The sequence below is a fragment of the Pyxicephalus adspersus genome, chromosome 2 (genome assembly GCF_032062135.1).
Source record: "Pyxicephalus adspersus chromosome 2, UCB_Pads_2.0, whole genome shotgun sequence".
Lineage (NCBI taxonomy): Eukaryota > Metazoa > Chordata > Amphibia > Anura > Pyxicephalidae > Pyxicephalus > Pyxicephalus adspersus.
In genome coordinates, this window is record NC_092859.1 from 33196253 (window position 1) to 33209388 (window position 13136).

Below are 13136 nucleotides of genomic sequence, written 5' to 3' on the forward strand. Positions count from 1 at the left end.
CTACATGTTGGCTTGGCAAGAAAAATAAAGGAAAGGAGGTGGGAGGGGTAGGCTGTTAAGTGAATCTGTAACGTTGCCCTGATTGATCATTGTTTAGGATCATTTGATTATTTCCACTTTCTGCAGTAACAGATTACCTTTAAATAAAGTGACCCTTAAGAAAATAAACTTTTTCAAATATTTTCAATTTTTTTAGATGTCACCAATCAGCCTTGTATCTAGAAAGTTGCATGTGGTGTTCACTTTTACTGAATCATTGAAAAATTCAACCCATGTATGATCAACCTTAGTAGTAATGGAAATCTTAAAGAGAATGACATGCATTTTAATAAAGCACTTTAAATCATTGATAAATGTTTTTTTTACATAAAATATTTTTTTTCATCCATTGCTGCAACATTGGTGATTTCCTTCTGCCTTGTCTATATGTACTTCAATTTAAATGCCAGAAACCACAACATTTTTACCACCTACCTACATCGCAAAAGTAAAAGGGCCTTTTTTTTCCCCCGAAAGATTTAACTTGCGCCACAAATGAGTAGGCAGATAAGACTAGTAGTATCAGCAGGCTTGTGTTTTCGGCAAAATACAAAGCCTCTGAACATATAATTGACACCAACATTGGTTAGAAGGAAGGGGAGGAGGATTTCAGAAAGACCTGCAAAGTCCCAAGTAAATACTTTTTAACCTGGAAAACATGTTTGAAAACAGCAGAAATTAGATTTTTTGTATTGTTTTTCATTTGTTTGTTTTATTTGAAGACACGTTTCCACAATTACCCCCATCCCAACACCCTATCTCAAGCAATTTCTGGTGACAATACTATGTTCAGGGACTTTAAAATTAATTCATAAATCATATACTACCCAGACTATAAAAAAAAAAACACATGGGGCATCTATAGGCCCCCTGAACCAGAGTTCAGAATCCTTCCAATTAACTTGAAAATGTAAGCTATATTTTTGTAAAATTTCCATGATATTTTCACAATAATTATTTGCATTATTTCACAAAAATAATTTTCTTAGTTTTACCCATCCATTTAACTTTGCCTTAAAGTGGATCCAGGCCAGATCAGTTCTAAATGGGAACTATCATTTATGGCCCATCCATTCACAAACCGAATTACTGAAAGATTTTCAAATGATAAACAAGCCAGCATAGGTGTGTTGATGCAGACCTCCCCCCTAACTATGGGTCCTCTATTGTTTTGGGAAGGTAGGGACCAGCTTAAGAATGGGTGTTCCCAAATATACTTAGTTAATTTACTTTTTTTGCTCATCCCTATTGACGACCCATAGGTTTAGGTATTTGACAAAGGCAGCAGAGGAGACAAAGGGCCTGATTTATTAAAGCTCTGTAATGCATTTCTTCAAAATCATTTGCTATGATGGATATATCTTGATTTTTTATATAACTTCCATCTCATGCTGTATCCTCTTCTCAGATTTTTATACAAAAAAGTCAATTTTCTTGGGAAAATATGTAACATACTTTACTTATCCAACTCCAATGAACAGAAAGAGTAATGTAAGAAGGAGAAGGCAGGAGAAACTGAACAGGAACTTACTGGCCTGATTCTCATCTCATAGTTAGAACAACCATTCTTTAAGAAAGCTCTGAAAATATTTATTTTCAATAAATAATGTATGTTTTTCAAGAACAAAAAAGAGTTGAATTTAATTTCAAGTAAATTGTTATCATTAAAAAATAAGTTTCCATATCAAAAGCAACAACAGAATGTTTAAGCTTTGAACAGATTTTTAAAAATGTGTAGACTGCTGATCAGGAATAGAAAATCTACCAATTAGTTAAATGCTTGTTTTGGTCTAGAATCCCCAAAAGAGTAAGACTTTTCCCCACCTTTCTCCTCACATACCCAACAAACCGTGCTCTCCTTTTCCCTCTGAAGCTCGGGTTGTAGGCTCTCGGTACCCTCACTCACAATGCAGGAATATTGATCCAGCATTGTAGGGGATGACTTTAGAGCCTGCAACCACTGCACAAAGTGTAAAAGAGGCTTTAGGGGTCCAGTGGATTGGCTTTATAGAACCAGTCTCTTGGAAGGGAAGTCTACTGGAGCAAAGAATTAGGTAACAAAATCTCTTCACAATACCCTAGATGTAAACAAGTAGGGTAGTCCTGGTCCCAGAGTTTTCCTGGTGTTGGAACGAGAAGTTGCTATGAACTCACTCAGTGTGACTTTCCCTGGTGAATTCAGGACTATGTACACAAGGTTTCTTTTCAGAACTGCTTCTTCCCTTAAATAAGCCATCAGAACAAAGATGCAGAAAAGCAGCTCAAGAAGTGCTCACATGAATATATGAAAAAACTCACAGATCTCAAACTGATCTAAAAAAAAAAAGCCAAAAAAGCACATAGTAAATGTAGATAACCCTTAATTCTAGTGGAGGTATGTAATAAAATGTATAAATAAAATGTATTCATTAGAAAAATAATTACACACATAATTAAGTACTTTCAAATGCAACAATTGTAATGAACTGAATCTTTTCCTGAATTTACCCTCTTGTAATCTTCTGCAAAGTACTTCTGCCAAGAACATGCTAAAAGTAGGAGAAATATAACTCCTGTTTACTGCTGTTCCTTGTGTCAATGTCCAGTCACATAGGAGGTATGGTAGGTGACAAAGTGTGTTGCTTAACTGCATGCCAACTTGGTTATACTGTCTCTGACATGGCTTAATACATTTCAGGACTGTCAATGACAAAAATATAAATTCTTTGGCAGGTAAAAAAAAAATATCTTTTTTTAGGGTTTTTTTAAGCAGTTCTTTTGTCTTTTAGCAAAATACTTGAATATTACTAGAGAAGAAAAACCCTGGGTTACTACTGGAATTTGTCAATTTTTATATAAAAATAAAAAAAATATATGTGGTTTTACTATATATATATACATATATATATATATATATATACACACACATATATATATATATATATATACCTTTAGGTTACACACTTTATCAGTACAGTTGTCTCTTTAGTTTGTTTCATGGTTTGTGAACTAATGTGGGCTCTATTTATAAAATAGGGAATATAACTTTCTCTCATGCACACCCTGGTTGGAATCAATTACCGCCACTGAAACATATGGATCTGAAAGATTCCGACGAGGAAATGTTTAGGGGAATGTGTGATTCCCAGTTTTATAAATAAAGCCCTTTGTGTTTCCTGTGTTTTTAACAGGTGTAGTAGAACTTTTGCATTTAATATTAATTAGTGTCAGCTACCTAAACATCTGTGTACTAGAGCCTATTCACACACAAGGGCATTACATTAAAGATAAACTCTAGGCACATATAAAAGACATAAATTATTGCAGCTATGTATCTATTATTTCATTGTTAGATTTATTTTTAAAATGCAAGCAGTGAAAGTACCTACGTTTGATTGTGTCTGTTTTTTTAGTCTTTGTCCAATGCACAGACTAGATAATGGAGTAGCAGCACAAGATGCCAGTCAATGCATGTGTTGACAGGGAGCATTCTGGCAGGAGTAGACTTTAGAATGACAGGGAGATGCACTCATCAGTAATTTCTCTTTCACTATCAATTAGTTGTGCTGCATTGTTTCTCTTTTCACTATCCATCAGGTAGCGAAAGGCATAAGACATAAAAATGTTATTTAATAGGAGCAGGAAAAAAAATCAGATGCTAACGGTTTCCTTTTATAAGGCATCTTTTTCTATTCAAATCAGTTGGATCTATTGGATCTATCAAAAAATATCTAATCACCACCCACAAAGAAACATGTTCTTGCTTGTGTTTTCCAATGCATCCAGTGTGATTAAAACCTTGAACAACCACCATGCTTTTGTAGACATCTGTTGCAAAAATGTCAAGGCAGAATTGCAAAATAACCATTTTATGCATATTTAAAAGTACAGTCCAAATGACAATTTCAAATCTAAAAGCCCAGAAATAATATTTTAAGAATATGCTCCTAATATGTACTGAGGCAAATTCAACATCTTATTCTAGGATCATTTTCACATATATGTACTGTTTATTCTTTTTTTCTTCTAAGGTAGTAAAGCTTGGCAGTAACGTGACCCACTTAATAACAAATTTTATCAACAATAGTATTTATCTCGGGCTAAAAATGCACAATTTTTTTAGAAATCACAAATTATAAAAAGTCTATGTAGATAAAACAAAATCTTAAGTATATACAAAGGAGCAAAATAAGTAATGTATAACATCACTGGAATCTTATAATTTGTTTTGCAATGGAACTTGTATTTTCTTTTTACTATTACTTTTTTTTAATTATCAAGTTAAAATATATTGAAATTGAATATAATGTGCATACAATTTATACATCTTTTATATAGTTGAATTTGAAAAGTCTGAAAAGACAGTCACTGGCAAAGAAAATACTGTATGACAAATACTGACATAGAGTTGTTGGGTCAAAGATACTGCTTGCAGTGGAATCAGAAGTGTATTTTTTTAAGAAATGCCCAGACAGAAGGCACAGACCTTTGTATCTGTTTGGAGGGGAGATAAAGCTTATATAAGTTTGCTGAATTTAATAAATAAGAACATCTTATAATATATAAACAATATAAACATTTATATGCTACATGCATATTATATAATTTAAAGTAATAATTTATATAGTGAAAAGTTGAAGTTATGTTCTCCCAATTTTCCTCGATAATGCGCAAACGCAAGATGTGTCTATCCTGATCCACCTCCATCCCACCAGTTTGTTGTTTTCAGAAGTCAATGCCCGGACATAAGTTTGGGATGTTTTACATTGAGAATTCCAGTGTTTGTCATCAATGCCTCGGCATCCATTTTTGACCGGCCTTGCATCCTTACATCGCGTCTCATAAAAATATTGCTTAACCGGTGAATTGCCAGACTTAATTTCCCCCAAAACAGTTACTTGGTGCCCCCGAATGTCAATGGCATTCGACTTGTCTGTTACCCATAAGCTCTCGCTGTCACACACAGAAAATTCTCCCCGGTGACTCCTGTGCTCTGCGTACCTTTTCCTCCTTGACGTCCTGTTCGTTGACAGAGAGTGTCCTACAAAGTCATCCATTAGATACAAGGGTGGAGGTTCCATTGGTAAGTTGCCACTCAACAGAACACGTGGGGAATTATAACGTCTCTGTCGCTGATGCTTAAATAGTTCTGCTTCCAATGAAGCAACAGGAATAAAGTCTGATTTCCCACTTTCGAGGCTGTCTTCAACCATATCTAAATCAAGGATTTCTGCTTTTGGTATTGTATTTTGCTGGTGGCTTCCCTTGTCATTGGCCACCTGCTTGGAAGCTTTATTTTTTACAAGGTCAGCTTGCATGAGTTTTATAAAAAAAGAATTCATTGAGTTTTCGGGCAAATTCCTCTTATCCATGGTGGTAGCGTGAATGCCACAAAGATAAGGAAGAAACATCACACAGAACAGGATGGACATCACCTTATTCACCTGTAAGATCTAAAAGAAAAAGAGATATTTAAAATCAGGATTTAGTTGTATCTTGCCTGGCAATAAAATAGTTCAAATTCAATATTCAAAGTATAAGGCTAGCCTCTTTATTCTGGCTTTCCCACCTATTATGTCACTGTTTTATAACAACCATGCACAAATAAAATCTGAACAACCTCTGGCAACACTGCTCCTCCATAGACACTTTAGAGTGAAAATTATTAACCTATGACAGGACAAGTGAAGAAGAAAAAGAACTAATGCAGCCACACCAATAAAGGATAAAATAGGCCACTATGTTTATTACATCTTTGTTCCCGGGTTTAGATATAGTTTAAGGTTCATTAGGAATGAATTAAATGTAAGCTTAATTGAATTATTTAAATTACATTGGCAGCAAAACCCCTAACATGCAGCTTGTCTGAACTTCACTAGCCATCAGTAATGATTGTTGGGAATAAGATGAAGGCTAAAACTAATTAAAAATCTGGAAAGTAAGTGAACACAGTTTGATGCTTTCCTGGGAAAAGAAAAGATTTGATACAATAATATTAAGTGTGAAAATTAAGACATGACAAATAAACCATGTGTTATTGTAACACAAAAGGATAGTATTCCACAAGTATCATATTTTTCGTTCCCCCAACCCCAAGGCTAAGTTTGGTTCTCATAAACCTGGATAATCCTTTTAATAAACACATTATACTTAAGTATCTCTTTTAGGTGGCTATACCAGAAACAGAGAGATATTTCATGTTGTGGTACATTCTGGCTTTTGTATTCATCTTAAGGTCTAAATTATGGTTTGGAAAAGGAAAAAAACATTCTGCTTTCTGCCACTAAATAGACTGTTCCTGAATCTTTTTTGGCAAGGCATTAGAATATATATAAAGACAAAAGTAAACGTGGTCACTCCTTATGAACACTATCGCCTGGGCAGAAAAAGGGAAAATCCACCACTAAGTTATCATCCACTAAGAGCAATTATTCTGGTGACAGTTGTCTAAGAGGGGATTTCTTTAACCAAAGAGAAATTTACTGTGCAATGTGTTTCACTTGGCTCATGAAGTTACACAGCTGGTGCGAATGGTGGAAGGTCTAGTAGGGGGATTAGACATTTTGTCCTGAATGTGACAGTGACAGTGACAGTGCACATCCACTACATTACAACTACCAAGAGGTAAATGTCTTTAAGCATATGAAAAGTAAATGTGAAATTGTGCCATAGTATTTATGTATAAAGCTAACTTACCATGGTTCTGCTTTTGTTAATAAGCCCCTACAAATGACCTCAGTATAGGAACAATATTTCATGTTTTGTTTCTGTTCTATGGGGAGTGGAGGGGGAAGGACTGAATCTTGGAGAGGGGGCATGTCAGACCAGACCTGTTACATTAGGTGTTGCTCTGAGTCTTATTCTAGTACCTTTTAAACTGCATAGTTATATTTTTATGCCCTGCCACTATAATAAGAAGTTTCACCTTGACCTTAAATGAAATTAAAGGTTGCTAGGGTTGTTAGTACAAAGTCTTTTTGTTTCCATGACTTTTAAAAATGACTAACTTCTTACCAAGGTCTTTTCAAATCAAATATGTACTTATCCTTTTGAAGTATAAAAGTTCCCATAGGTAGCATTAACCAAAAAAGAAATAGATTTCAGTTTTACCACTTCAAATTCCATCTGTGGTTTCTGATGTAAAGTTCCCTAAAACACACATGGCTCATTTCCAAGTATTGTGCAACTCTATGATCCCTGTTTACAATTTAATTTGCTGCCTAAATGGCCTTGGATATTTATGAAACAAAGAGAAACGTTAGCCGGCTTAACGAATGTCAACATTTGCCGCAACTTCAATGACTGAGATAAAATGTGACATTGGAGTTTTGAAATTGTTCAGCTTCCCCAAAGGAGCCAAAGCTTAATATAGCAACCCAGCAATTGCAGATATGAAGATTTTGCAAAACACTCTGGTTCAAATCAGAATACATGATTCTCTTGCCTGCATTGTCCTCATTTCAACTGAGGCCTTCAGTCAAGGCTTTGCCGGTGGTGTTCACATGAGACAGAGGCTTTAGTAATTAGGTCCACAGGGTGTTCTTGGACCAGCTTACAAGGACTGTCATTGAAGTCTGATCACAGATGGGCATGTACAAGACGTGAGACTGCGAGTGCATTATTCTGCAACAGGACAGCTTTGAAAAGTTTCTCAAACTTTGCAAACAAATAAAAAGTGTAGGTCTAGGCAAAAACATATTTCCATATAAACATTTTCTATGCTTTGACTCTGAAATACAATATCCCAATAACCACTAACCTGCTGGACATTCATTTAACTACCTGTATGAGCTGACAACTATGTGCAGCACTGAAATCCCAAACAGTGTTGTCACTCCTATCCAGATTACCTCTGGTCCCCATGGAACTGATCAACGGGTAACTTTTTGTATTTGCAAAATATGGGAAATGTAAAAATATGTTTTTCTTCCCATAGATACACTTTATGATAGTTAAAATCAAAAAATGTGTTCAAGTTGTCTTATCAAACTGCAAATCTTTTGAAATCGTAGTGCAAGGTGGGTTTCCAGCCTTCACGTGTCGTTGCTGCAAGTTGGCTATACATGGGTAAGCATGCACCTTAATCAACTGTGCACACTTGCTGGATCTGGCAGAAACTCACCATCCACCAATACATTTAGTTCCTCTTTAAGGCCTCTGTTGTGTATCACTGCAATGCAAACTCACGAAAAGTTAGGCTTTTACAGGTAAACAACATAAAATATGTTAAATGCATTTAACAAATTAATTATGGAACGAATATTTCTGAAATGAATGGTCTAAATTTTCATTAATGAAAAAAAAACTGACATGGGATTTTGTGCTCAGCATTCCCAGAGATCCTGATGAATGGAGTCACTCCTACAGAAGTTAATGGTGGTGCTGATATATAAAGCAGAATTTTACATCAAGGGTCACTTATAGCTTCAGAGTTGCTTTAGGAAATGTAGACTTTTGAGGTTAGTGTCCCAATAACTGTTGATCCACATGCATTAAAACAATTAGTGGGTGTAGAGTTTTACAAGAATGACTTTGGCTCCCAATCGAGATGTATAGAATGTTCATATAAATCCTGGTTCCACTGTAACAGTTTCCTGTTTAGAAGTAAGAATTAAAGGCTAGCCTGGCTGTATGAGCCTTTTAAAGAGTGAGACGGGTCACTACACCAATAAAGCCCCTGGCTTCCAGTAATGAGATTACCACCACCATTTCCAGTATCCAGGTGCACCAAATGGACATGTAATTAAGACAGCCTTCTAATTGAGACTACAAGTGTTCTGCTGATAAATGGGGAGATCACAGGCATAAAGGGAAAATAAAGGGGTTTTATATGCAGATCTGATCATTCTAATATAAACAAACTGATTACAGTGTAATATTCTGAAGTGTTACATTTTATAAAAAGCATTTCTCTTTCATTATATGTTACATGTAAGCATGGTAATTTGTATGAAACGTAATACTTTCAAGTGTCAGGTATGTAATACTTTACATAAAACTATTATGGATTTATTTAAATGATTGATATACATTTTACAACAGAACAAATAAGTTTATATAATGTAAAATAAATAGGATTACTATAATTTTATTTATTATGATGTTTTTTTATATATCTACTTGGAGTTCAGCTTTATTCTCTATTCTAACTTTTAAACAACTCTGGTCTGCCTTACATACATAGGCAAAATCTTTATATAAAGTTTAGGAAAAGGCAACAACAAGCAATCTAGCACAAGCCTTTCTCCCTATTTGCACTATGCATCACTTTTTTTCGGTGAGTGTCCAATTGCTTCCTATGCTGGCCCAGCTCCTCCCTCCCTATGTAACCTTTTGTGTAGCAGCTGGAGAAGAAAAAAAGGCAATACTTCAGTGTGTAAGTGACAGCTTTAACAGGTAAAAAAAAACTTGTTAAATGTACAAATACTCTTCTGGAAAGGTTGTTTATTAAATAAATGGCCTGTAAAACGATCTATTTTTTGGCCCAACTTGCAGCACATGGTTACCTCAATGTTATCCTTCTGATGGGATCTGACAAGATGAGGGGAATGCAGAGAATCCCAAATCTATCAAGATGATAGATTCTTGTGAGATTTGAGAGCCTCATAATTCCCAAGAATTTGCTGTAAGTATTGGGACTATTGTTTAGACATAATGGGAAAAAGCCAGAGTAAGATATGTCATATTTTTGAAATTTTTCCATTTACAAATATGTTCTTCTGCTGCTCTCATAGCCATTATAGCATATCATATCATATCAGTTTGTGAAGGGGAATGATTCCTTATAATTAAACTGTGCTTGTTAGTACAACGTCATTTTAAAGTGTTTTATGTCAAAGTGTTGTCAGGTGTGCTACTAGCTACACACAGTAGTCACCTACTTGTTAACACAGTTTGGCTCTGGTACATAGTGGCATACCTGACCTCAATGAAGGTTATGTGAATCTGAAAAATGACTTTCCTGTCTAGTTGTCAGCTTGAAAAAATAAAATATAAAATAAAAAAAAATATATAAAATATAGAAAATTCAGAGTTCTTCTTTTGTATGTAAATATACAGAGAGACAAAGGCAAAATAATGGCTGACAGTGGGAGAGAAAAACTTGTGCCATCAACACTTACATAAGCAGGGACTGACCTGATGTCCACCTTCAGCACACAGTGGCCCCTGTAATACGTTTTTCCACCATATATGTCCTCAGTAACTAGACAACTGTCACCCAACCCCGAGGAGTGAGAACAATACTGTGAATATAGGCAACATGGGCCTGACTCCTCAGGGGTGTAATGGCTACCATTATTCATAATCTGATGATACAGAGAGCTGCACCTACATTATCACATCAGCCCTGCTCTCTGCATTATAGAGGACCTTCCGCCTTTCTGCAGTTAGAAGAGGACACAGCGTGCCATGTGGAAGACTGTTATATATACTGTGATATTATAACGAGTGAGAGTATGGGCTGGGCCCAGAATAAAGACATGGACCACTATCACAAAAAAAACACATTATTCTGCTTTGTAAACAAATTAATTTTATACAGCTCTGAATGAAAATCTACTGAGACAGCGCTGTCCTAAAATTCCACTGAGGTAAAACAATTGAAAACAAATAACACATTGTTGACTTTGAAAAAAATAAATGTATATTTTTCTTTTAACTAATGCTCTATTATCTATTTAGAATTATATATGTATATACAGTTTTTTTCACATGATTTTTTCCTCCCACTATTGTACTATTATAGTGCTAACATATTACAGTGCATTTTCACATTTGTCCCTGATTAATACAAAAGCCCCTTCCATAGTCATACAAACACACACTCTCAGACCAGTTGCCTATCAACCTACCAGCATGTTTTTGGGTTGTGGAAACCAGAATACCTGGAGGAAACCCACGCAAACACGGGGAGAACATGTGATAGCACATAAGGCCTGCTTAGTGTCCACCCTCAGTTCCACTGTTTTGTTCCCCTTCACGGCTGCTGTAAAAAGAAAAAAGAAAAACAGACCAGCCTGCAGTTTACTTTATTGGGTACATCAGATCTATCAATCAGGAACAAATAGAAACAGCTGAAACTTGTAACCAAGCAAAGGACAATTTAAAGCAGCGGTCGCCAACCTGTGGCCTGCGAGAAAATTTTGGGGGTCTGCGGCTCTGGTCAGGGAAAGGACCACGCCTGGGGGGACGCACCGGCCAGAGCTGCAGACCACGTCCCCCGTGCAGTTCCTAGGCTCAGGGAAGTGGGCAGGTTGTGTTCCTGCACACAACCCGCCTACCCTTCCATTGCAGGCTCAGATCTGTGGGGCGGGGTTATGTCATAATGGCGTCACACTGGGTGAGGTTCCTCCCCCTTTGAGTGACACCCAGAGTGGAACCGAAAAGGTTGGCGACTGCTGATTTACAGCATATCTAAACCCCCAAACTATTGTCAACAGGACTGGAAATTATGGCAAATCTAAACTTAAACACTTTAACACTTAACTTAAAATCTCCCACTGGATATAGAAAAAAAATGGAGATCTTTCTATTTGAATGGCAAATGGCACGGAAATCTTCCCAATGGGAAGAAAAAAATTCCAAATAAAAATATCCAAAAAATTATATCCAAATTTTAAAAAATGCTGACGTTATATATAGGTTAATCTTCTTCTATTACAATATAAATATCCTAAGGGCCTGTGCCAGAAATGAAATACCTACTATAGTAAATGATAACTAGCTGATACTTTTATCTGAAAACAGGGCAAACATGCCTTACCCCAACACCATATAAAACTATTTTACTATTAAAACACACACACACACTTATGGGCATATTTATGATGCAACCGAATGGCTCTGTATAAACCACCATAGTTTGCTTTATAGTTTTTTTCTTCGTACCAGGTTCAAGACTCTGAAGCTGGTGCAGGTTGACAGACCTCCATGAGGGCCTATGTATTAAAAAAGCCAGTTCCATGTGGCTTTACCTGCTGAAATGTAGCACAAAGAGATCTGTGATTGGAGAATAGCTTGGTTATGTGACCAATAAAAATCACACAATCTCTTCCAATCACTCTGCTTTGCTCCACTGGCAGCAAACCACTGCTCTGAGCAGTGTGAGCAGTGAAGTGAAGTGTAAATGAGAACAGATAATGATATCCATTTTCCTGGATAAAACCAGAGCAAAGAAGCAAAGCAGGGTTTTTTTCGGTTTTATTCTTGTCTGCCCTTCCTCCCACATGACAGTGCTGATGAATGTTGACACACATGATCCTTACACAGGTTGTCTTCTCCTTGCTTCTGCATAAGAATGGAGGAGCAGCCTCCAAGTAAAGAAAAGATAAATATATGTAACTGTGGGGTTACCTTTGAAATTACTTCAAAAAAGCTTTAAAAACACACATACCACACATGGATGTTGTCATCCCATGGCACACCACAACACACTCTACCATATGCATTACTGTACATTGCAGAAATGCTTGTTAAGGCATGTTATACTGCACACTATCACAACACATAGGAGTAAAGCTGGCTTAAAACAAATAGTAGTAGGACGGATTTAGTGTTTTGGATTGAGAAGTGAAAAGGTAAAAGCCCTGACTGGATATACTTTGCTTTTTTGGGGAGATTTTCCTTCTCCTCTCTGGGAGATGCAACGGGATAAATAAGGAAATCTCGCAAAGTAGAGCAATTTTCCTTTTAAACAGTTACCACCGCATCAAGTGCCACCTTATATTTATCCAATATTTAACCCTTATACTCACCCTTTTTTTCACAAAGTGCATTGGAGCTGAGTTCCGTTTATATTAGGGTACCATTCAAAATTATATTTTCTTGCATTTCAGCACTGCATTTTATTATCAGTTCAGATGACAGCTGTCACCAGGACAAGTAAAGGGGTAACTCTCCCCAAAGGTGACAAACGCAACAACAACAGAGGGTCATAATTTACCCAACTATGCAATACCAAAAAGAACAACAGAATTGCCTTTATATGCACCTTATGCTGTATTTACCTTGATCATCTCATTATATGACTTTATTTTTTCATTCTTCGGCCATGATTGGCTGTTTAAAGCAGGAAAACATTGTCAACCTCCAGTATGTCTACACAGAATATAAATCTC

The 13136-nt window shown here is 36.2% G+C and overlaps 1 protein-coding gene across 9 annotated transcripts in view; it reads right to left on the reverse strand.

Moving 5' to 3' along the window:
• Positions 1-3871: 3871 nt before the first annotated feature.
• NTF3 (neurotrophin 3) overlaps positions 3872-13136 on the reverse strand; it is a 49289-nt gene continuing 40024 nt past the window's right edge. For 4 of the 9 annotated variants that reach the window (XM_072400338.1, XM_072400331.1, XM_072400339.1 and 1 more), the window contains one exon: positions 3872-5471. In XM_072400338.1, the coding sequence (XP_072256439.1) occupies positions 4659-5450 (792 nt within the window). In that variant the 5' untranslated portion in view covers positions 5451-5471 and the 3' untranslated portion in view covers positions 3872-4658. Of the gene's footprint in view, positions 5472-8140; positions 10519-10871; positions 11006-13136 lie in introns of those variants that run through there. The other 5 variants (XM_072400333.1, XM_072400336.1, XM_072400334.1 and 2 more) reach the window with 3 other exon arrangements.